Consider the following 22,507-nt stretch of genomic DNA (forward strand, 5'->3'; position numbering starts at 1 on the left):
GTGTGGGCCAGTGTTCCAGCCAGGCTCCAACCTCATCCCCGTTGGATCCACTGCGGAGCTAACAGCTGGTCGGGCTTGGGGTCCGGTTTCAGGCACTGTTTGAAGGGCGTATCTCAGCCCGGGCCCCCTGGGCACACTGCTTCCTGACACCAGGCGGGCGGCTTTCCTCCCTTCTGCTTGTGCCCGGGGGACTGGAAAGGACAGGCGTTGTAGGGGGAAGCACGGCGGTCAGCCCGGCCGGTGCTCGGCCTCTTCCCGCAGGCCTCAGCGCCTGAGTGCCGCTGACCTTTGACTTTGACCTCTGTTTACCCAAGGCTGCCGCAGCATGATTTAGAATTATTTTAGGGGGAAAAAACTCATCGCAGAAAAGGTGAGCTGTTCAGTTTTTCATGAATCCAGTTTTCTTGGCACCACAAAAATATTTCAAATCAACATACAAAGGAACATTGTATAAAATAACAAATTTTATTTCTAGAAAATACATGAACTGTACACATGCGCACGCCCACACAGTATGTAGTCACACTGAGTAGTTTCCTTTTAATAAATCCACCACATACAGTTATATTACAATTGACAATACAGTTTTTAAAGACACAGTGGGGAAAGCATTTGTCATTCATGTATAAACCTTCCAGAAATTACAAAAAAAAAGGCAGTCTGAAAAGTATAAAGAGTAGAAACAATTTACAAGTGGACAAGAATTACAAAATAGAAACCATCAAGTACATCTGCCAGCAACTTTTTTGTTCAAATGCCAATGATAAGCAGGGTGGGTCATTTGGAAGCGGTGGAAACGTAGGCTGTTAGTGGTGTGGGGAGTGCATTATGGGATGTCTGTACTGTGTGCTGTGTGTGTGTGGGTGTGGCATCGTGACAATAACAAAGGCGTGTGCCACAAAATGCTAACACTAAAAGCGAAGTAGTCAGCTTTCTGGCCAGTTGGAGTACTGAAGCTTGAAACAAAGCTACTTTTCTCTCCTTGGCTCTCTTTTTGTGTACAGCTGAATACGTAAACATTTTCTGTGTATTGCCTGGCTTGCTTTGAAAGACTGAAGACCCTCATGGTAAGATGCACAGCCTGGCAACCTAATGTCAAACCCCTGTGTCGGTGAGGAGGAAGACCAGGAATGCACAACACATACAAAGTACACACAGCATTTTATTAGACAGTACAAACCATTGTGCATTATAAGGCAGAACATCAAGGCGAATTAAACTAGGAATTTCAAGACCAACGTGAAGTTAATGCATGAAGATGCAAGCATTTGGAAGAGGAGGAGGGTGCCGAGCGCCCAGAGGCCGGGGGTGCCAAGAGCCCTGGCCCGCGGGCCGGCAAGACGCCCCTCCCGCCTCCTGACCCGACGGGGCCGTGCAGCCCTGGCAGCGCCGAGGGAGAGGACGGCCCCTCCGGTCTCGCGGTAGTGCAAAGTGCATTGCTCTAGTGGTGTCGGGGGAGGAGAGTGTTAGGAAGTGCTTGAGTCATGAAAGCCCTAGTTTGGAATTAAATCTCAGAGGTGTGGAGGCTGTCCGGACGCATGGGAGCCATTCACTTCACCGCGCCCAGCCGTTTCAGCAGTTCCTTCCCTTTGGAAAGCAGCCCCTTTCTCCTCGAGGACATTTCCCTGCCTCTCCCGGGACTACCAGAACCCAAAGATGACGTAGGTGACCCCGAATGGAGGTGGGCTGTGGGGGATGGAGCTCTCCTTGCTGTCCCTGAACCCTCGGGAGGAACCTAGTAGGTACACGTGACAGTTTATTGAGTATGCGGACACTGCGAACACGGGCCGCCCCGTCTCCCACCAGCAAAGGGAAGGAAAGGGGTTCGTTTCTTCTTTCGCGTTTTAAAGCATGCCATGACAAGCACAGAGCCGCCCGCTCCACGGGCCTCGGAGCGAGGCCTGGCTGCGTGTGCACTCGATGTCTTTGTCTTGGGGGGACGGGGGCCAGGGGGCATCGCTTGGCAAACGAAGCCAGGTCACCATTTACTGTGCAAATTCAGACTAAAGCAGGGGCGCCCGAGCGGAACTGCTTGGTTGTGTGGGGGCCTGACACTGTTGGATACGTTCTTGGGCCGCTAGAATCCTACAGAAACTTGGGAGATGGCACACTGGTTGAAAGGAAAAAACAAAAAAAAACAAAAACAAAAAACTAAGATGAACCTTAATTACAATCAAAGAAAGCTCAGAGGCCCATACGGAACGCTCCCATTCTTTCCAAATAACGGAGTGGGAATTTTCCCCAGCAGGCAGCGCGTGTTCTACTTCGGCACACGGAGGTACTCAGCCAGTGCCCCAGAGGGGTGGAGATTTACTCTGACACAGGGCATGACCCCTGGGGCCAGAGGCAAGGTACGGAGGCAAGGTAACATCCCCACAGCAAAGCCCTTGCCAAGCGAGCGTTCCTTCACTTGGGGCTGCCAAGGAAAAGTAGCCAGGGGCTTCGAGCTTGCTTGGATTTGAAATCAAGGTCAAATTCTAATGGAAAACACCTAGGAATGCATCCCGAAGCACACCTGAAGATACCACCTGCGCCCACTGGTACAGGCTGCGTGTCCTGGGACATCCTATTGCATTGGTAAACCAGAGCCGAGCCCGCGCTCCAAGCAGCTGTGCTTTGAGGTGAGCCCTGGGCGCGCTCCAGGTGGCGGCGCGGCGGCCCAGTACTCAGGCCGGTGCCCCGCGCCTTGGAGCCGACACCTGGTCACCTTTAGTCACTAGCCTGCTTCATCTTGAGCGATAAGGTTGTTTTTTAAATGTATTGTTAAGTAAACATTTATTAGGTTGTGCTTTTTTCCAGGAGTGGTTAACAATGCAATATGCAGCTTTTAATTAAAGTAGACACTGGGACACTCTCTGTGTAAACAAACAGCTCATTAAGAAATATGTTCTCAATGCTGCCTTTGAAATACTCTTGATAGAAATAGTAGGAAGTGAGTTTTAAGGAGGATCCGTTTCCATACGAATCCAGTTGCTTTGCAACTGAGACCAAGTTATTCACTAGCACTTTAGGTCCAATGGGTTTTTTTGAGACATATTTCTTCTCTCTCTCTCTCTCTCTCTCTCTCTCTCTCTCTCTCTCTCTCTCTCTCTCTCTCTCTCTCTCTCTCTAAGCCCACAGTGGAGCCTTAAGTCAGCCGTATGGGTCTGCTTAGGGTAGCTTAAGTCGGTATCTCTCTAGGTGTCTTCAGTTGCTCACTTACGTGACGGCTACATGCCTGATTAAGGTGTGAAATGAACGCTCTTCTTCTGTGTCCAAGATGAGCGAAGAAATAAAAATATATACGTAAAATAGAACAGATAAGAACTCGCGGAGATGGCGTAACGTAAAGATGAGACGCTAAGGCAGATGCGGGTACGCTAGAGGGCCCTAATGAGGGCCGGTGGCCATCATGCCGAGTCTCGCTCTGCCTGGACTGACCTGGGCCTCTGGTGTGGAGGGCCCACAGCCTCGGGGGCAAGGCCGGCCGAGGAGACCTGAGGGGCCCTTCCGTATGAAACAGACTTGGGGTTTAGAGCTAGGCTTCTAGGCTTTGGTAGGCCCAACCCTTAGGGGAAGGACAGAGGGAGAACTCAGGCCGTCTGCTCCACACCCAGGACATGAGAATGTCCACATACGGCTTAGACCAGGATGGGAGGGGCGCAGGTCAGGAGGCCGCACGGGGACGGGAGGGCACACAGGGCCGGAGGTCAGACGCTAGGGAGGCTGACTTACCCGCTTGGCCTTGGAGCGCAGGGCTGGGTCTTGGGAGCAGTGGGATGGGGCGTCGGAGAGATACACCTCCACGTCATCAGGCACTTCTTCCAGGAAGTTCGACGGGACCAGGCCTTTCTGCCCGTTCAGCTCCCCCTGAAAGCACAGGAGGGTGACAAGTAGCACTATTTATCCTCTTAGCTTTCCTGAGGAGGAAGACAGTCTATAATTGGCATTTTTCTTCCAAGTGGAGTCCAATTCCTGTGCCCCAGAATCCTGGAGGGTGACCAAGTGTGAACACATGCAGATTTAAAACTTTGGCTTAATCAGACAAAAGAGCCTCGAAGAAATGCACACGTGAAAGAAAAGCTAAAATCTGGGCAACAATTTCAGGGGAAAAAAAAATATATCAGCAACATGTGTGATAGAGGCTGAGTATCTCTAAATACAGGGCTTTGAGAAGGTCGGAAGCCAGGTGGTAAAGAGCCAGGACCCCGAGACCTACATCCCGGGGAGGTGGATGCTGGTGCGCAACAGGGAAACAAGGCTGGTGCGGTAATGTATGCCTTTCATCTTAACCGGCTGCAAAGCAAGAACGCCACAGTCCAGATCCACCCAGCAAAAGAAGCCCAAGACTCCATCCGAAAGATAGCTAAAGCAAGAATGGCCAAGGGCGCGGCTCAGGTGGTAGACTTCCTGCCTAAGCAAGCAAGCACAAGGACGTGAGTTCAAATCCCAGTACCGACTGAAATAAACAACAAAAAACCCTCAGGAGAAAGAGAGCAAGCTAGTCAAAGTTTTCTGCAAGCTGTTTGAAAATTAAGGAACAAAACATGATTGAAACAGCGCATCTCCACATCAGAAACTTACATAATAAAATCCATCTTCGTCGATCTCACCAAAAACAGTAATAATATCTCCTGTGCAAAACGGAAGCTCGGCCTGCAGAGACAGACAGAAAATTAAGATCATTTAGTCACACGGGCAAGCGGGTTTTGGAACTAGATCAGATAAAAGCAACTGGATGGCTCTATCCACGACCTTCTAGAAACTTCATACAGCTACTGCCTTCTGGTCCAAATTCGAGGTTTCTGCCATTTTCTACTGGCAGTGTAACTGTGAAGCTGGTCACCTGGCTGACCCTAAAAGCCCAGAACATTGGGGAATATTCCTTTCTCTAAAGTACCACCCCATAAACACAGCTCTCCGGTTTTACAAACAACCACATGGACTTGACTCTCAGTCAATGTCCATCTCTCTGGGATGGCCCCCGGCACGCCCCAGCCTGCAGAATAGGCAGATAACGCTGACGTGATGAGTCCCTGTCCTGGGGCTGAAATCGCCCCACACAGTCCACACTGTGGAACCTACAAGAAGGGAGAGCCAGAAACCCGGTGGAGGATAGCTTTCAAAGAGGGTTTGAGTTCTAACAGGAACGGCAGGCTGGTAAGCGTGCACTGGGGCCGCGGGCCCCCGTGGCGTGAGAGCCGTGTGGATTGGGCCTCTGGCGCTGAGGAGGATGCCGTTGGGCACCGTGGTGGCCTTGGGACCTGGACGGCACGTCTGCCTGCCCCGTGCTCTCTGTCCGTCCCCGCTTTGCTGTGTGGCTCTGACCCACCGGCCCTGAGGACCTCCTCCCTACCGTGACCCGCGTCACCACCCGTGGATGTGGACCCCAGGTGTCCTTCTGGCCACAGTGCCGCAGAGCTGGGGGCACAGCCTGTGGTGAGGCGGCGCGCCCGTCCCAGACCCCGGCAGACATCCGCAACCGTGCCCAGGACAGGCCGGAAACCTGTCAGGCCCGTCGGCCCACCCCGCACGGCGCTCGGCCCGCAGACGTGGCGCCACCTGAACTCCTGAGGTGACACGGGACAGCCGTCGCCGTGGCTGGGGTGGGGGGACTGCCTGGCCTGGGGTTTCCATCTCTACAGCCGTGGCCGGCATGGCCACGGACCGCTGTGTGAGCCCCTGTGCCCCGTGGCCTGGCCAGTACCTCCACGTCCACGTTGGGGGAGCTCTCTCGGGGGTCGTAGTCGTACAGGGCCACCATCCTTCGCGTGGATGAGGCGTGGGGTCGGCCACCGCGCCAGCTCCTTTCTGTGAAGGAGGAAGAGGAAGCCCAGCTGGGGTCAGCTCAAACGACAGCTCCCGGGGAGCCACAGGCAAACCCTGAAGGAACAAAAGCCCGACCCCCAGAGCTGGCCCTGCCCCGCACCCCCCAGGACCCCCCACGGCCCCGCACGGCCTCCCCCAGCCCCCAGGACCCCCCACGGCCCGCACGGCCCCCCACAGCCCCACACGGCCCCCCACAGCCCCTAGGACCCCCCCATGGCCCGCACGGCCCCCCACAGCCCTCAGGGCCCCCCACAGCCCCGCACAGCCCCCCACAGCCCCCAGGGCCCCCCACGGCCCGCATGGCCCCCCACAGCCCCCAGGGCCCCCCACAGCCCCCAGGGCCCCCCACGGCCCCGCACGGCCTCCCCCAGCCCCCAGGACCCCCCATGGCCCCACACAGTCCCCCACAGCCCCCAGGAACCCCCACGGCCCCCCACGGCCCCCCCACAGCCCCCAGGGCCCCCCCACGGCCCGCACGGCCCCCCACAGCCCCCAGGGCCCCCCACAGCCCACAGGACCCCCCACGGCCCGCACGGCCCCCCACAGCCCCCAGGGCCCCCCACGGCCCCACACGGCCCACCACAGCCCCCAGGAACCCCCACGGCCCCGCATGGCCCCCCACAGCCCACAGGACCCCCCACGGCCCCGCACGGCCTCCCCCAGTCCCCAGGACCCCCCATGGCCCTGCACAGTCCCCCACAGCCCCCAGGACCCCCCACGGCCCCGCACGGCCTCCCCCAGCCCCCAGGACCCCCCACGGCCCCCACGGCCCCCCCAGCCCCGCACAGTCCCCCACAGCCCCCACGGCCCCCACGGCCCCGCACAGTCCCCCACAGCCCCCACGGCCCCCCATGGCCCCGCACAGTCCCCCACGGCCCCCCACGGCCCCGCACGGCCCCCCACAGCCCCCAGGACCCCCCACGGCCCCGCACAGTCCCCCATGGCCCCCCACGGCCCCGCACGGCCCCGCACGGCCCCCCACAGCCCCCAGGACCCCCCACGGCCCCGCACAGTCCCCCACAGCCCCCACGGCCCCCCATGGCCCCGCACAGTCCCCCATGGCCCCCCACGGCCCCCAGGACCCCCCACGGCCCCGCACAGTCCCCCACAGCCCCCATGGCCCCCCACGGCCCCGCACGGCCCCCCACGGCCCCCAGGACCCCCCACGGCCCCGCACAGTCCCCCACAGCCCCCACGGCCCCCCACGGCCCCGCACGGCCGGCCCTCACTGCGCGGCAGCTGCTCCGGGGCGCGGGGCCTCACTCACCAATTTTCTCCACGGGCGTGTTCAGCGGGAGGAAACCTTGTCTCAGCAGCTGCTCCATCATCTCCTCGTCGGCCGCCTGGATCTCGGACACCATGTTACAAGGGATGAGGCCGAGCCGGGAACACGTCTCCCCCCGGTAGAACCCGTCCGCGTCCTTATCGCCATACACCTGGCGCGGGGAAGCGGAGCACCGCGGTCGGCCGTCGCTAATCTCACAGGCCGCGGGCAGCGCGGCCGTGGGCCCGCAGGAGGCGCCCACCGCGCCGGGGCTGCGGCCTGGACCTCGCTCACCCTCAGCCCGCCCCGTGGTGGCCCATGATGTGGCGTGGGCCTGAGCGCGTGTGTGCGCCCCGGAGCTGTGATTGGCCCGCCACGGCCCCGCCCCCGCGCCCCACCTTGATGATCTGTCCTTCCTTGAAGGGCAGCTCCTCCTCGGCCGCGTCGGGGTTCGGCGACATGGTGAGCGGGTCGTAGTCAAACAGAGCCACGAAGATGCGGGGCGGGAGGTCCTCGGTGCCGGGATCGGTTTCCGACTCCTCGTAGAAGTCTGGAGAGAGGCGGTCCTGCAGGGTGTGCTCACCTGGCAGCAAAACGGAGAGGCGTGACCCTGAGGACCCCCCGGTGCCGTGCTGAGGGAGCAGGTGTAGACCCGGCTCTCACCCGCCGCGTTGTTCTTTCTGGCGTAACACGAGCGGGAAAGAGATGTGAGGGCTTGGGGTGAATCCCAGCAGCTGAAACCGGAAACCCGGCCCCAGGCCCGGCCCGAGCCAGGCCCCACGACGGGAACCCCAGGCCCTCCGCCTTCCTCTGGTGGCTCCACACACACACACACACACACACACACACACACACACACACACACACACACACACACACACACACACACACACGCACACACACACACACACACACACACACACACACACACACACACACCCCTCCACAGCAGCCACCCTCACCCCGCACAGTGCAAGGCTTGAGCACCTCCACGCTTTGCACACACTCGTGTCCTCACGCCCGTGCGTGCTGAGCATGGCATAGTCACTGAACCACAGCAGCTTCCGCCCGGCTTTGGATCGAGGACTTCCTAGCAGGTGTGAGCTTCAGGTCCGCTTCTAGAAGGACTGGCTTCTAAAAAGGACTCTTTTTGACACGCTGTTCTATGAGCAGATCTGTGCACTGGGTCATGGGTGAGGCCCTCGGTCCCCCACTTGGGCAGGAATGGGGTTCAGGAACCCCAGCAGGCAGCAAAAGCAGGAGAGCTCAAGAGCCTGAGGAGAACGCATTGTGTCGCCCAGAGCGTCCACCTGTCCGGCCTGCCTTCAGCCATCTCCAGACGCCTGTGGCCCTTCCCTCCACATTGGTGCTGGGTGGGTGGTGGTTCCGTGATGTTCTTAGGGAATTGTGACCAGAAAAACAGTCTGTACAGGGTTGGTGTGGTGATGTCCTTTCCCAGTGTTTTCTGTTCGCAGGTGGTGCAGGCTGACTGTGTGCACGTGTTTGGGGGGCGGGGGGTGTAGAGGCAGAGCAGCAGGTGCAGGGGCTGGGGTAACGTCTTGACCGTGCAAGCAGATCTCAAGGCCAGAGTCAGGCCAGGAAGGCTGGGGGCGGGGCAGCCCTGGCCCCTCCCACTCTCTGCAGGAAGCACAGGTGTGCCAGGCGCTAGTGGTTCACCCCTACAATCCTTCAATTCAGGAGGCTGAGATTGGAGGCTTGTGGTTTGAAGCCAGCTGGGCAGGCAGATTCCTGACTCTTATTTCCAATAAATCAGCAAAAAGCCAGAAGTGGAAATGTGGCTCACGTGGTAGAGCTCTAGCACTACCACTTTTTGCCTTGAGTGAAAAGGCTAAGGGACAGCACCCAAGCCCTGAGTTCAAGCCCCACCGCTGGCACAAATACATAAACCAACCAATAACTAAATAAAACACACTGGGAGTCGTGCCCTTCAAATGCAGCAAACCGCTTCCATCGTGGATGGAGGGCCTCCAGGATGTCTGGTCATCCATACTTGGTTGTGTTCTGTTCTGTTCTTTGTCCAGCCATTTGTTTTCTCCAGGAACTCGGCTTTCCCTGGGAGACCTCTGGTTTTCAGAATTGTGGAGCAAAATGTAGGTTGACACTAATGCAGAGGCCGGCGGCGCTGGTGACATCCATCCATGTGCACAGGGAGCCCGGCGGTGCTGGTGATATCCATCCATGTGCACAGGGAGCCCGGCGGTGCTGGTGACATCCATCCATGTGCACGGGGGGTGGGGGGGGCGGTGCTGGTGACATCCATCCATGTGCACGGGGGGGGCGCTGGTGACATCCATCCATGTGCACGGGGGGGGTGCTGGTGACATCCATCCATGTGCACAGGGGGGGGGTGCTGGTGACATCCATCCATGTGCACGGGGGGGGTGCTGGTGACATCCATCCATGTGCACAGGGAGCCCGGCGGTGCTGGTGACATCCATCCATGTGCACAGGGAGCCCGGCGGTGCTGGTGACATCCATCCATGTGCACAGGGAGCCCGGCGGTGCTGGTGACATCCATCCATGTGCACGGGGGGGGGGGGGGGGCGGCGCTGGTGACATCCATCCATGTGCACGGGGGAGGGGCGCTGGTGACATCCATCCATGTGCACGGGGGGGGCGCTGGTGACATCCATCCATGTGCACGGGGGGGGGCGCTGGTGACATCCATCCATGTGCACGGGGGGGGGCGCTGGTGACATCCATCCATGTGCACAGGGAGCCCGGCGGTGCTGGTGACATCCATCCATGTGCACAGGGAGCCCGGCGGTGCTGGTGATATCCATCCATGTGCACAGGGAGCCCGGCGGTGCTGGTGATATCCATCCATGTGCACAGGAAGCCCGGCGGTGCTGGTGACATCCATCCATGTGCACAGGGGGGGGTGCTGGTGACATCCATCCATGTGCACGGGGGAGGGGCGCTGGTGACATCCATCCATGTGCACGGGGGGGGCGCTGGTGACATCCATCCATGTGCACGGGGGGGGGGTGCTGGTGACATCCATCCATGTGCACGGGGGCGGGGGGTGCTGGTGACATCCATCCATGTGCACGGGGGCGGGGGGTGCTGGTGACATCCATCCATGTGCACGGGCGCCACTCACACCGGGGGCCAGGGTCTGGGGCGGCTGCGTGTGGCGGCTAGTGTGGCGGCTCCACAGGCAGCAAGGTGGGCTCCAGAGCCTTGGCTGCAGCGCACCAGGAATGAGTCACCCCACAACGTTCAGTTCGAGGTCCTGGGAGACTGTGCCGCACATACCTCTTCCGGACACTCGCGTTTCCCCTACCTGGACACCATGCCTGGCCACGAGACCTGCCTGGAGGACAGAGCCTGGCCCATCCTCCCTGCACTCACCAGCGCGGAGGCTGGAATCCAGGTCCACACAGACCCGGAGCTGAGCATCCGCCAGGAACAGCTCCTCACATCTCGCTCCGGGAAGAGGGCATCCTCGGGACGGGGCGTGGGGTACGACAGCCCGAGTATCCCGCAGAGCCCTGAGGTACTGGTGGAAATTCATGCTCTGGAGGCCAAGGCTGGAAGCCCAGCCCTGAACGAGGAGCCCGGGGTGGTCACGGGGGCGTGGTCAGACTATTTCTGCTCACGGTTATCCTGCAGCCTTGTTTGTACGTTGTGTATATGCTGTACATCTTATGCATAAGGCGTGTGTGTGTGAAATACAGGAGTGTGAAATACGTTTGTATGTTGCATGTATGCTGTACATCTTGTATGTAAGGTGTGTGTGGAATATGGAAACGTGCCTTTGTGTGTTTGCATAGTGTGCATGTGTGCTGTGCATATTGTGTATCACTGTGCGTAGTGGGGGACATCGTGTGTGTGTGTGTGTGTGTGTGTGTGTGTGTGTGTGTGTGTGTGTGTGTGTGTGTAGTGTGCTGTGTATGTTCTCACGCATGATGCTGTCTACTTCAGGCACGACACCATCTGGAGCTGTCACCTCATGACGGGACAACGCTTGTAACTTGACCTGACCTTCGGCCACACCCGAGCACCGACCGGCCACAGTGGCCGTGTGACAGTACCACGGCTCGATCCACTAGATAACTGAGCGTGGAGCACCGGGATCAGGGAGCAAAGGTTGGGGGCTAGAGTGATGCTGAGGGTGGAGGAGAGGGGAAGAGAGGGGCTTCCCCCGGGGACCACCCGGCCTTAATGCTGTGTGACATGGCCCCAGCCAGTGCGCTTTGGGCGTGCCAGCAGCTCTGCATCACGGGGGACTTCATGGATGTTTGGGGTACGCCACCACTCCAGCTCTCGCCTCCACTCAGGCTGGGACCCTGGAGAGTGGGTGACACGGGTCTTGGTGACAGCGCTGGGGAGTGGGTGTTCACGACCACGAGGCTAGTAGATGCTGAGACAATCCAAACCAAGAGGCTTTGTTCTCTTCATATGCCATCCTTGCCTTATTTTTGCCAGAAACCAAGTTTTCTCTATGTAAAAATGCTATTCCTAAAGGGTGTGTGTGTGTGTGTGTGTGTGTGTGTGTGTGTGTGTGTAGACTGAAGACTAAGTAGGCACATCTCTGCTGGAAAGAAAGAGTAAGACATGAAGCAGGCACTCACCGAGAGCGGGGGCCATCGCCGGCCGGGGCCTGTGCGGGCCGGCGCTGCCGTGGGATGCCCTCCGGCCCTCATGATCCGCTCTGTCTGCCCGTCCGGCCAGCACGGTGTTTCCTAAGATCTAGAGACAGAACAGCACAGTCACGGGTCTGCCTCGGCCTTCGGGAGAAAGAATAAGTCAGCCAAATCAATCCAGACTGGAAGCAGAAGCTTGAAAGGCAACTAAACTTAGCTTTTAACTGAAAGGTTAGCTGAATGGCCTGGGAAGAAACAGACTGGGCCCCGGGGGCTCCCGGTCCCGCATCGGCGCCGCTCTGGGGGCACACAGCGGGGGCCAGGGGGACAAAAATGTGTGGGTGGGGTGCTGTGTGGCTGCCCCCCTGCGGGTCACATGGTTCAGATGTGTGTCTGGCGCGGGACACCTTTGCACACTCGAGTGCCAGCCCTTTGCTGGCTCTGTGCGCCCTGCCCCGGCTGCCACACCACAAGAAGCCCACGGCACTGCCCCCAAGCGGGGGACACTCCCGCAGGCGGGGCCACGCACGGGCCCGCGTGGACGCCAGGGCCTGGCAGGTGGCCTTTCTGGGCATCCCCACCTCTCAGTGGCCTAGAGGTTGGGACCAGCAAGGAGCCTCTGGCTCCTGGGAAGTGGCCCCGGGTCACCGGTGCGGGGAAAGGGCAGCTGTGACGCAGGCCAGAGGTGGCGGCTCTGGACCACGGTGCTGCTCCCATGCCCAGCAAAGCGAGATGAGCACTCTGAAGAAAACACAATGGAGCGATGAATGATGACCTGGACACCAAGGCAAAGAGGGGTGTCTACATGCATTCTGGAAACTGGGGGGCCAGCAGGAAAAAAAAACCCTTAGAAATGATGAGCTTCTTTAATAAAGGGGCTCTTTCTTAAAATTATGGTCGAAGGCTAAAAAAACAACTAAAAGTTCCAAAACAATGAGATAGAAAGAAACAGAGACAGAGACACAGAAAGAGACCTCCAATAATCCAACCACCATAAAAATTTTGCTTAAAAACCTTCCGTTTTGGAAACTGTGCATATTGCCAAACTTTTGGGTGTTTGTAGTTCAGCTAACCCTTAATTAAAACTTAGATTCAGTTGCCCTTGAATTGAAGCAGCCATACATCATCGTTACTGATCTGGGGGTGGGGAGTTACTTCTCTAAAGCAAAGAAAAGAAATCATCAGCGTGGTCAAGCGATTGAGAAGCAAAGGGACTGAGAAATCAAAAGTGCGGGGAAACCGAGGACTGCCGGCCGAGAAGAGGCCCCGGAATGGACAAAGGAAAAAGGGTGGGAGATGGAAAACAGATTGGTTTGGCAAGCGTGGGTGGAGAGGAAGATGATGTCACACACCAAAGGGCCGTCTGCAACTCTGGGAGGAGGCTGGGCGTGGCGGTCAGCGGCCCTACTGTCGGGCATGGCTGGGCTTTTCCTCCAGACACCCCGAAAGTCTTCGTGGCCAGTAGCCTCGTCCCAGCCATACCTCCTGGGCAGGGGCCTCTCCGGGCTGAGCAGGGCGTCATCGCTTCTGATGACCTCACTGGGGTCCACCTGCTCCCCCAAATCCTCTTCAATGCTGCTCTGCCGCGTCAGCGTGGGCCGCCGCGCCAGTGGAGGCTGCCGGCTCCGCCGACAGGGACAGTGACCGAGGCCCGGGCTGCACTTGGCCACGGCGCTCCTGAAACTAAACCAAGACTCATCCTCCTCGCTGCCGCAGTCCAGCCCGCTGTCCGGGCTCCTGGTGGCTGAGCGGCTGAACCGGCAGCCTCTGTCTTCCAGGAGGTCCTCGGCGTGGGCAGGCCCCTGGCCCCTGTGCTTGGCCGGCATCCAGGAGCCCTGCGGGGCCGGGTGCCCCCAGCAGGGCCGGCCGGACCCCTGCCCCATGGCCAGCAGGGCCCTGGCGCGGGAGGCCCCCACGGCCTGTCTAAGCAGTGGCTCCCCGTGCTCCGCGTCCTCCTCCGCTACCTCGGGGATACTGAACAGCCGCTTACTGCGGTGGGGGTGCTGGGGGAACTCGGGCTGCTCCAGGAAAGCGCCCTCCAGGCTCCTGGACTTAGAGCATTCCTTAAGGGCGGGGGGAGAGCAGTGAGCGACCAGACATGAGGCAGGCGGGTGGGCGGGCGGACCAGGAAGGAGAGAAAACACACACAGAATTAGTCCCGGCGCGAGGTTCCGTGGGTCAGCGGCTGGGATGGAGCACAGGTCACAGAGAGGCACCTACAAGAGGCGGGGCAGCACACGGACAGCCAGCGGGGCGTTAGGAACAGACGCCATGCAGATGGACCCAGGGCGGGAGGGGCCCAGCCTGGAGGCAGGCAGGGCAGGGAAGCCTGCCGCGCCCATCCAGGGATCCCTGTGCAGACCTGTGCCTCCACTGCCTGAACTGCGCCCTGACAGACATCACAGTGTGAGCTGTGTCTGGGATGACTCTGCATCATGGTGTGAGCTGTGTCTGGGATGACTGCATCATGGTGTGAGCTGTGTCTGGGATGACTGCATCATGGTGTGAGCTGTGTCTGGGATGACTCTGCATCATGGTGTGAGCTGTGTCTGGGATGACTCTGCATCATGGTGTGAGCTGTGTCTGGGATGACTGCATCACAGTGTGAGCTGTGTCTGGGATGACTGCATCATGGTGTGAGCTATGTCTGGGATGACTGCATCACAGTGTGAGCTGTGTCTGGGATGACTGCATCATGGTGTGAGCTGTGTCTGGGATGACTGCATCATGGTGTGAGCTGTGTCTGGGATGACTCTGCATTACGGTGTGAGCTGTGTCTGGGATGACTGCATCATGGTGTGAGCTGTGTCTGGGATGACTCTGCATCACAGTGTGAGCTGTGTCTGGGATGACTGCATCATGGTGTGAGCTGTGTCTGGGATGACTCTGCATCACAGTGTGAGCTGTGTCTGGGATGACTCTGCATCATGGTGTGAGCAGCGTCTGGGATGACTGCATCATGGTGTGAGCTGTGTCTGGGATGACTGCATCATGGTGTGAGCAGCGTCTGGGATGACTCTGCATCATGGTGTGAGCTGTGTCTGGGATGACTCTGCATCATGGTGTGAGCAGCGTCTGGGATGACTGCATCATGGTGTGAGCTGTGTCTGGGATGACTCTGCATCACTGTGTGAGCTGTGTCTGGGATGACTCTGCATCACAGTGTGAGCTGTGTCTGGGATGACTGCATCATGGTGTGAGCTGTGTCTGGGATGACTCTGCATCATGGTGTGAGTTGTGTCTGGGATGACTGCATCATGGTGTGAGCTGTGTCTGGGATGACTCTGCATCATGGTGTGAGCAGCGTCTGGGATGACTCTGCATCATGGTGTGAGCTGTGTCTGGGATGACTGCATCATGGTGTGAGCTGTGTCTGGGATGACTCTGCATCACAGTGTGAGCTGTGTCTGGGATGACTCTGCATCATGGTGTGAGCAGCGTCTGGGATGACTCTGCATCACTGTGTGAGCTGTGTCTGGGATGACTGCATCATGGTGTGAGCTGTGTCTGGGATGACTGCATCACTGTGTGAGCTGTGTCTGGGATGACTGCATCATGGTGTGAGCTGTGTCTGGGATGACTCTGCATCACGATGTGAGCTGTGTCTGGGATGACTCTGCATCATGGTGTGAGCTGTGTCTGGGATGACTGCATCACTGTTTGAGCTGTGTCTGGGATGACTCTGCATCACTGTGTGAGCTGTGTCTGGGATGACTGCATCATGCTGTGAGTAGCGTCTGGGATGACTCTGCATCACTGTGTGAGCTGTGTCTGGGATGACTCTGCATCATGGTGTGAGCTGTGTCTGGGATGACTGTGCATCATGGTGTGAGCTGTGTCTGGGATGACTCTGCATCACGGTGTGAGCTGTGTCTGGGATGACTCTGCATCACGATGTGAGCTGTGTCTGGGATGACTCTGCACCATGGTGTGAGCTGTGTCTGGGATGACTGCATCACTGTGTGAGCTGTGTCTGGGATGACTGCATCATGGTGTGAGCTGTGTCTGGGATGACTGCATCACTGTGTGAGCTGTGTCTGATTTGACTGCATCATGGTGTGAGCTGTGTCTGGGATGACTGCATCATGGTGTGAGCTGTGTCTGGGATGACTCTGCATCATGGTGTGAGCTGTGTCTGGGATGACTGCATCACGGTGTGAGCTGTGTCTGGGATGACTCTGCATCATGGTGTGAGCTGTGTCTGGGATGACTGCATCACGGTGTGAGCTGTGTCTGGGATGACTCTGCATCATGGTGTGAGCTGTGTCTGGGATGACTCTGCATCATGGTGTGAGCTGTGTCTGGGATGACTGCATCACGGTGTGAGCTGTGTCTGGGATGACTGCATCATGGTGTGAGCTGTGTCTGGGATGACTGCATCACGGTGTGAGCTGTGTCTGGGATGACTGCATCATGGTGTGAGCTTTGTCTGGGATGACTCTGCATCACTGTGTGAGCTGTGTCTGGGATGACTCTGCATCATGGTGTGAGCTGTGTCTGGGATGATTGTGCATCATGGTGTGAGCTGTGTCTGGGATGACTCTGCATCACAGTGTGAGCTGTGTCTGGGATGACTCTGCATCACAGTGTGAGCTGTGTCTGGGATAACTGCATCATGGTGTGAGCTGTCTGGTATGACTGCATCACGGTGTGAGCTATGTCTGGGATGACTGCATCACGGTGTGAGCTGTGTCTGGGATGACTCTGCATCACTGTGTGAGCTGTTTCTGGGATGACTGCATCACTGTGTGAGCTGTGTCTGGGATGACTCTGCATCATGGTGTGAGCTGTGTCTGGGATGACTCTGCATCATGGTGTGAGCTGTGTCTGGGATGACTGCATCATGGTGTGAGCTGTGTCTGGGATGACTGCATCATGGTGTGAGCTGTGTCTGGGATGACTCTGCATCACAGTGTGAGCTGTGTCTGGGATAACTGCATCATGGTGTGAGCTGTCTGGTATGACTGCATCACGGTGTGAGCTGTGTCTGGGATGACTGCATCACGGTGTGAGCTGTGTCTGGGATGACTCTGCATCATGGTGTGAGCTGTGTCTGGGATGACTGCATCATGGTGTGAGCTGTGTCTGGGATGACTCTGCATCATGGTGTGAGCTGCGTCTGGGATGACTCTGTATCACTGTGTGAGCTGTGTCTGGGATGATTGTGCATCATCGTGTGAGCTGTGTCTGGGATGACTCTGCATCATGGTGTGAGCTGCGTCTGGGATGACTGCATCATGGTGTGAGCTGTGTCTGGGATGACTGCATCATGGTGTGAGCTGTGTCTGGGATGACTGCATCACGGTGTGAGCTGTGTCTGGGATGATTGTGCATCATGGTGTGAGCTGTGTCTGGGATGACTCTGCATCACAGTGTGAGCTGTGTCTGGGATGACTCTGCATCACAGTGTGAGCTGTGCCTGGGATGACTCTGCATCACAGTGTGAGCTGTGTCTGGGATAACTGCATCACGGTGTGAGCTGTGTCTGGGATGACTGCATCACGGTGTGAGCTGTGTCTGGGGTGACTGCATCATGGTGTGAGCTGTGTCTGGGATTACTCTGCATCATGGTGTGAGTTTTGTCTGGGATGACTCTGCATCATGGTGTGAGCTGTGTCTGGGATAACTGCATCATGGTGTGAGCTGTGTCTGGGATGACTCTGCATCATGGTGTGAGCTGTGTCTGGGATGACTGCATCATGGTGTGAGCTGTGTCTGGGATGACTCTGCATCACAGTGTGAGCTGTGTCTGGGATGACTGCATCACGGTGTGAGCTGTGTCTGGGATGACTCTGTATCACTGTGTGAGCTGTGTCTGGGATGATTGTGCATCATGGTGTGAGCTGTGTCTGGGATGACTCTGCATCATGGTGTGAGCTGTGTCTGGGATGACTGCATCATGGTGTGAGCTGTGTCTGGGATGACTGCATCATGGTGTGAGCTGTGTCTGGGATGACTCTGCATCATGGTGTGAGCTGTGTCTGTGATGACTGCATCACGGTGTGAGCTGTGTCTGGGATGACTCTGCATCACGGTGTTAGCTGTGTCTGGGGTGACTGCATCATGGTGTGAGCTGTGTCTGGGATTACTCTGCATCATGGTGTGAGTTTTGTCTGGGATGACTCTGCATCATGGTGTGAGCTGTGTCTGGGATGCCTCTGCATCATGGTGTGAGCTGTGTCTGGGATGACTGCATCATGGTGTGAGCTGTGTCTGGGATGACTCTGCATCATGGTGTGAGCTGTGTCTGGGATGACTGCATCACGGTGTGAGCTGTGTCTGGGATGACTCTGTATCACTGTGTGAGCTGTGTCTGGGATGATTGTGCATCATGGTGTGAGCTGTGTCTGGGATGATTGTGCATCATCGTTTGAGCTGTGTCTGGGATGACTGCATCACGGTGTGAGCTGTGTCTGGGATGACTGCATCATGGTGTGAGCTGTGTCTGGGATGACTGCATCATGGTGTGAGCTGTGTCTGGGATGACTGCATCATGGTGTGAGCTGTGTCTGGGATGACTCTGCATCATGGTGTGAGCTGTGTCTGGGATGACTCTGCATCATGGTGTGAGCTGCGTCTGGGATGACTGCATCATGGTGTGAGCTGTGTCTGGGATGACTCTGCATCATGGTGTGAGCTGTGTCTGGGATGATTGTGCATCATCGTGTGAGCTGTGTCTGGGATGACTGCATCGTGGTGTGAGCTGTGTCTGGGATGACTCTGCATCATGGTGTGAGCTGTGTCTGGGATGACTGCATCATGGTGTGAGCTGTGTCTGGGATGACTGCATCATGGTGTGAGCTGTGTCTGGGATGACTGCATCATGGTGTGAGCTGCGTCTGGGATGACTGCATCACAGTGTGAGCTGCGTCTGGGATGACTCTGCATCATGGTGTGAGCTGTGTCTGGGATGATTGTGCATCATCGTGTGAGCTGTGTCTGGGATGACTGCATCGTGGTGTGAGCTGTGTCTGGGATGACTCTGCATCATGGTGTGAGCTGTGTCTGGGATGACTGCATCATGGTGTGAGCTGTGTCTGGGATAACTGCATCATGGTGTGAGCTGTGTCTGGGATGACTCTGCATCATGGTGTGAACTGTGTCTGGAATGACTGCATCATGGTGTGAGCTGTGTCTGGGATGACTCTGCATCACAGTGTGAGTTGTGTCTGGGATGACTGCATCACGGTGTGAGCTGTGTCTGGGATGACTCTGTATCACTGTGTGAGCTGTGTCTGGGATGATTGTGCATCATGGTGTGAGCTGTGTCTGGGATGACTCTGCATCATGGTGTGAGCTGTGTCTGGGATGACTGCATCATGGTGTGAGCTGTGTCTGGGATGACTGCATCATGGTGTGAGCTGTGTCTGGGATGACTCTGCATCATGGTGTGAGCTGTATCTGGGATGACTGCATCACGGTGTGAGCTGTGTCTGGGATGACTCTGCATCACGGTGTTAGCTGTGTCTGGGGTGACTGCATCATGGTGTGAGCTGTGTCTGGGATTACTCTGCATCATGGTGTGAGTTTTGTCTGGGATGACTCTGCATCATGGTGTGAGCTGTGTCTGGGATGCCTCTGCATCATGGTGTGAGCTGTGTCTGGGATGACTGCATCATGGTGTGAGCTGTGTCTGGGATGACTCTGCATCATGGTGTGAGCTGTGTCTGGGATGACTGCATCACGGTGTGAGCTGTGTCTGGGATGACTCTGTATCACTGTGTGAGCTGTGTCTGGGATGATTGTGCATCATGGTGTGAGCTGTGTCTGGGATGATTGTGCATCATCGTTTGAGCTGTGTCTGGGATGACTGCATCACGGTGTGAGCTGTGTCTGGGATGACTGCATCATGGTGTGAGCTGTGTCTGGGATGACTGCATCATGGTGTGAGCTGTGTCTGGGATGACTGCATCATGGTGTGAGCTGTGTCTGGGATGACTCTGCATCATGGTGTGAGCTGTGTCTGGGATGACTCTGCATCATGGTGTGAGCTGTGTCTGGGATGACTGCATCATGGTGTGAGCTGTGTCTGGGATGACTCTGCATCACAGTGTGAGCTGTGTCTGGGATGACTGCATCACGGTGTGAGCTGTGTCTGGGATGACTCTGTATCACTGTGTGAGCTGTGTCTGGGATGATTGTGCATCATGGTGTGAGCTGTGTCTGGGATGACTCTGCATCATGGTGTGAGCTGTGTCTGGGATGACTGCATCATGGTGTGAGCTGTGTCTGGGATGACTGCATCATGGTGTGAGCTGTGTCTGGGATGACTCTGCATCATGGTGTGAGCTGTATCTGGGATGACTGCATCACGGTGTGAGCTGTGTCTGGGATGACTCTGCATCACGGTGTTAGCTGTGTCTGGGGTGACTGCATCATGGTGTGAGCTGTGTCTGGGATTACTCTGCATCATGGTGTGAGTTTTGTCTGGGATGACTCTGCATCATGGTGTGAGCTGTGTCTGGGATGCCTCTGCATCATGGTGTGAGCTGTGTCTGGGATGACTGCATCATGGTGTGAGCTGTGTCTGGGATGACTCTGCATCATGGTGTGAGCTGTGTCTGGGATGACTGCATCACGGTGTGAGCTGTGTCTGGGATGACTCTGTATCACTGTGTGAGCTGTGTCTGGGATGATTGTGCATCATCGTTTGAGCTGTGTCTGGGATGACTGCATCACGGTGTGAGCTGTGTCTGGGATGACTGCATCATGGTGTGAGCTGTGTCTGGGATGACTGCATCATGGTGTGAGCTGTGTCTGGGATGACTGCATCATGGTGTGAGCTGTGTCTGGGATGACTCTGCATCATGGTGTGAGCTGTGTCTGGGATGACTCTGCATCATGGTGTGAGCTGTGTCTGGGATGACTCTGCATCACAGTGTGAGCTGTGTCTGGGATGACTGCATCACGGTGTGAGCTGTGTCTGGGATGACTGCATCGTGGTGTGAGCTGTGTCTGGGGTGACTCTGCATCTCGGATATCAGGGAGTCTGGGCGGACTCCGCTCTCCACTCTGCTTGGTGCTCCTGAGCACCGGGCACACTCTGCCCCTTCTCCAGGCAGGCAACACCTGCAAGTCACTGCTTGCTACTTGGCCAATCTGAGCTGTGACGTTGCTGGGCCCTGCTTGCACCCTTGCGTCTCAGCGGGCCCTCGCGGTGGGGGGAGGGGCACGGGCAGGCAGCACACCCTTGTGCGCGGGCCGGGCCACACTCAGGCACAGAGGTGAGTGTGATCTCTGCAAACTGCCAACCCCTCCTCCTCCGGTGCCACATTCTAGGCTATTTGTTCTCTGGCCCTTCCAGGGAGAGTCTAGAAAACCAGGACGGCCTGTCCAAGCCCTGCTTTTTAAAATCCAGGAGCACCTCAGAGCCGGTGGCCCCGCGCCACCCTGCACGTGGACCCCCACCCTGCTGTGTCTGGGGTGGGGGGCTGGACGCGGGAGCTTCACCAGCTCCTCCCCGCCCTGCGGGCCTCCTCCCCGGGACAGGCCGCCCCTCCTATCGGCCCCTAGCCGGCGATGAGGTGTCAGCCTTCCAGCATCTTCCTCCACCCCAGGAGAAGAGTCTGGAAGGTGAGCGGGCATCTATGTGCCCCATCAAAGGCACTCTGGGGGGCTCTGCTCTAGGGCACAGCTTGGGGCTCACGGGGCCTCAGATCAGGTGACCTCCGAGACTGGGGGCTGGGGAACGGCACGGGCCACAGCCAGGCAGGACTGTAAGGGATCTGGAAGGTTCTGTGGGGTAAGAATTCCCCAAGGTTCCGCCGTGGCCTCGGCGAGGAGCGCAGAAGTCCGCTGTGGGACCCTGGGCTGGGTGTCCTTGGCCCCCTACCTTCCATTCTGATGCCCAGCTGCGTGCCCAGCTGCGTGCCCTCGGGGCGCCCTACCTCCCTGGGCCCTCTTCACCCAACCACTCCGCGGCCCTTCCCCCAGCTGCCCGGGAGGCTGCCCATCCCTGAGGCATCACGGGGGCCTGTGTGGTCCCTGCGTCCGTGCAGGGTGGTCCCCCGGGGGAGGCCAATGTGGAACCAGCCCGAGAGAGGGCCTGGGAGGGGCTGCTCTGGCGGGCACTGCGCAATGGCGCCAGGCCAGGGCCCGCGCTCACCTTGAGGGCATTGTGGGAGGTACCGCTGGGCCTCCGCCGGCCTCCGTCCTCCGGCTGCATCTCGGAGTACAGCTCCTCCTCATCCTCCTCCATGATGTCCGAGAGGTCGGAGCCCCGGCTGCTCTCCGTGTGGTAGTCATCTCCATGGCAGCAGGGGGGCTGTGGAGAGCCGGGCACACGGACAGGAGGCTCCCTCAACCCTGCCCGTCCAGGGGGTCCCAGCCCCCCCTTTCCCAGCCCATGAGGCCGCAGGCCTGGAGGCCTCACCATGGGGATCGGGAGGGGAGGCTGGATGAGGGGAGGCTGGAGGGGAGGCGGGACGTGGGGAGGCCGGAGGGGAGGCGGGACGTGGGGAGGTGGGACGTGGGGAGGCCGGAGGGGAGGCGGGACGTGGGGAGGCCGGAGGGGAGGCGGGACGTGGGGAGGCCGGAGGGGAGGCGGGACGTGGGGAGGTGGGACGTGGGGAGGCCGGACGTGGGAGGCGGGACGTGGGGAGGCCGGACGTGGGAGGCGGGACGTGGGGAGGCGGGACGTGGGGAGGCCGGAGGGGAGGCGGGACGTGGGGAGGTGGGACGTGGGGAGGCGGGACGTGGGGAGGTGGGACGTGGGGAGGCGGGACGTGGGAGGCGGGACGTGGGAGGCTGCACGTGGGGAGGTGGGACGTGGGGAGGCCGGAGGGGAGGCGGGACGTGGGAGGCGGGACGTGGGGAGGCGGGAGGG

At 58.2% G+C, this 22,507-nt stretch overlaps 1 protein-coding gene across 7 annotated transcripts in view; it reads right to left on the reverse strand.

The window, feature by feature from the left end:
- Window positions 1–444: 444 nt before the first annotated feature.
- Rimbp2 (RIMS binding protein 2) overlaps window positions 445–22,507 on the reverse strand; it is a 60,220-nt gene continuing 38,157 nt past the window's right edge. For 2 of the 7 annotated variants that reach the window (XM_070024904.1, XM_070024901.1), the window contains exons 14-22: window positions 21,788–21,946; window positions 13,035–13,745; window positions 11,671–11,788; window positions 7,471–7,655; window positions 7,076–7,244; window positions 5,687–5,790; window positions 4,564–4,635; window positions 3,715–3,849; window positions 445–1,735 (exon numbers count right to left, since the gene is read on the reverse strand). In XM_070024904.1, the coding sequence (XP_069881005.1) occupies window positions 1,550–1,735; window positions 3,715–3,849; window positions 4,564–4,635; window positions 5,687–5,790; window positions 7,076–7,244; window positions 7,471–7,655; window positions 11,671–11,788; window positions 13,035–13,745; window positions 21,788–21,946 (1,839 nt within the window). In that variant the 3' untranslated portion in view covers window positions 445–1,549. Of the gene's footprint in view, window positions 1,736–3,053; window positions 3,249–3,714; window positions 3,850–4,563; window positions 4,636–5,686; window positions 5,791–7,075; window positions 7,245–7,470; window positions 7,656–11,670; window positions 11,789–13,034; window positions 13,746–21,787; window positions 21,947–22,507 lie in introns of those variants that run through there. The other 5 variants (XM_070024903.1, XM_070024902.1, XM_070024906.1 and 2 more) reach the window with 5 other exon arrangements.

This window comes from Dipodomys merriami, unplaced genomic scaffold, assembly GCF_024711535.1.
Source record: "Dipodomys merriami isolate MVZ:Mamm:240054 unplaced genomic scaffold, mDipMer1.0.p SCAF_163, whole genome shotgun sequence".
NCBI classification, from domain to species: domain Eukaryota; kingdom Metazoa; phylum Chordata; class Mammalia; order Rodentia; family Heteromyidae; genus Dipodomys; species Dipodomys merriami.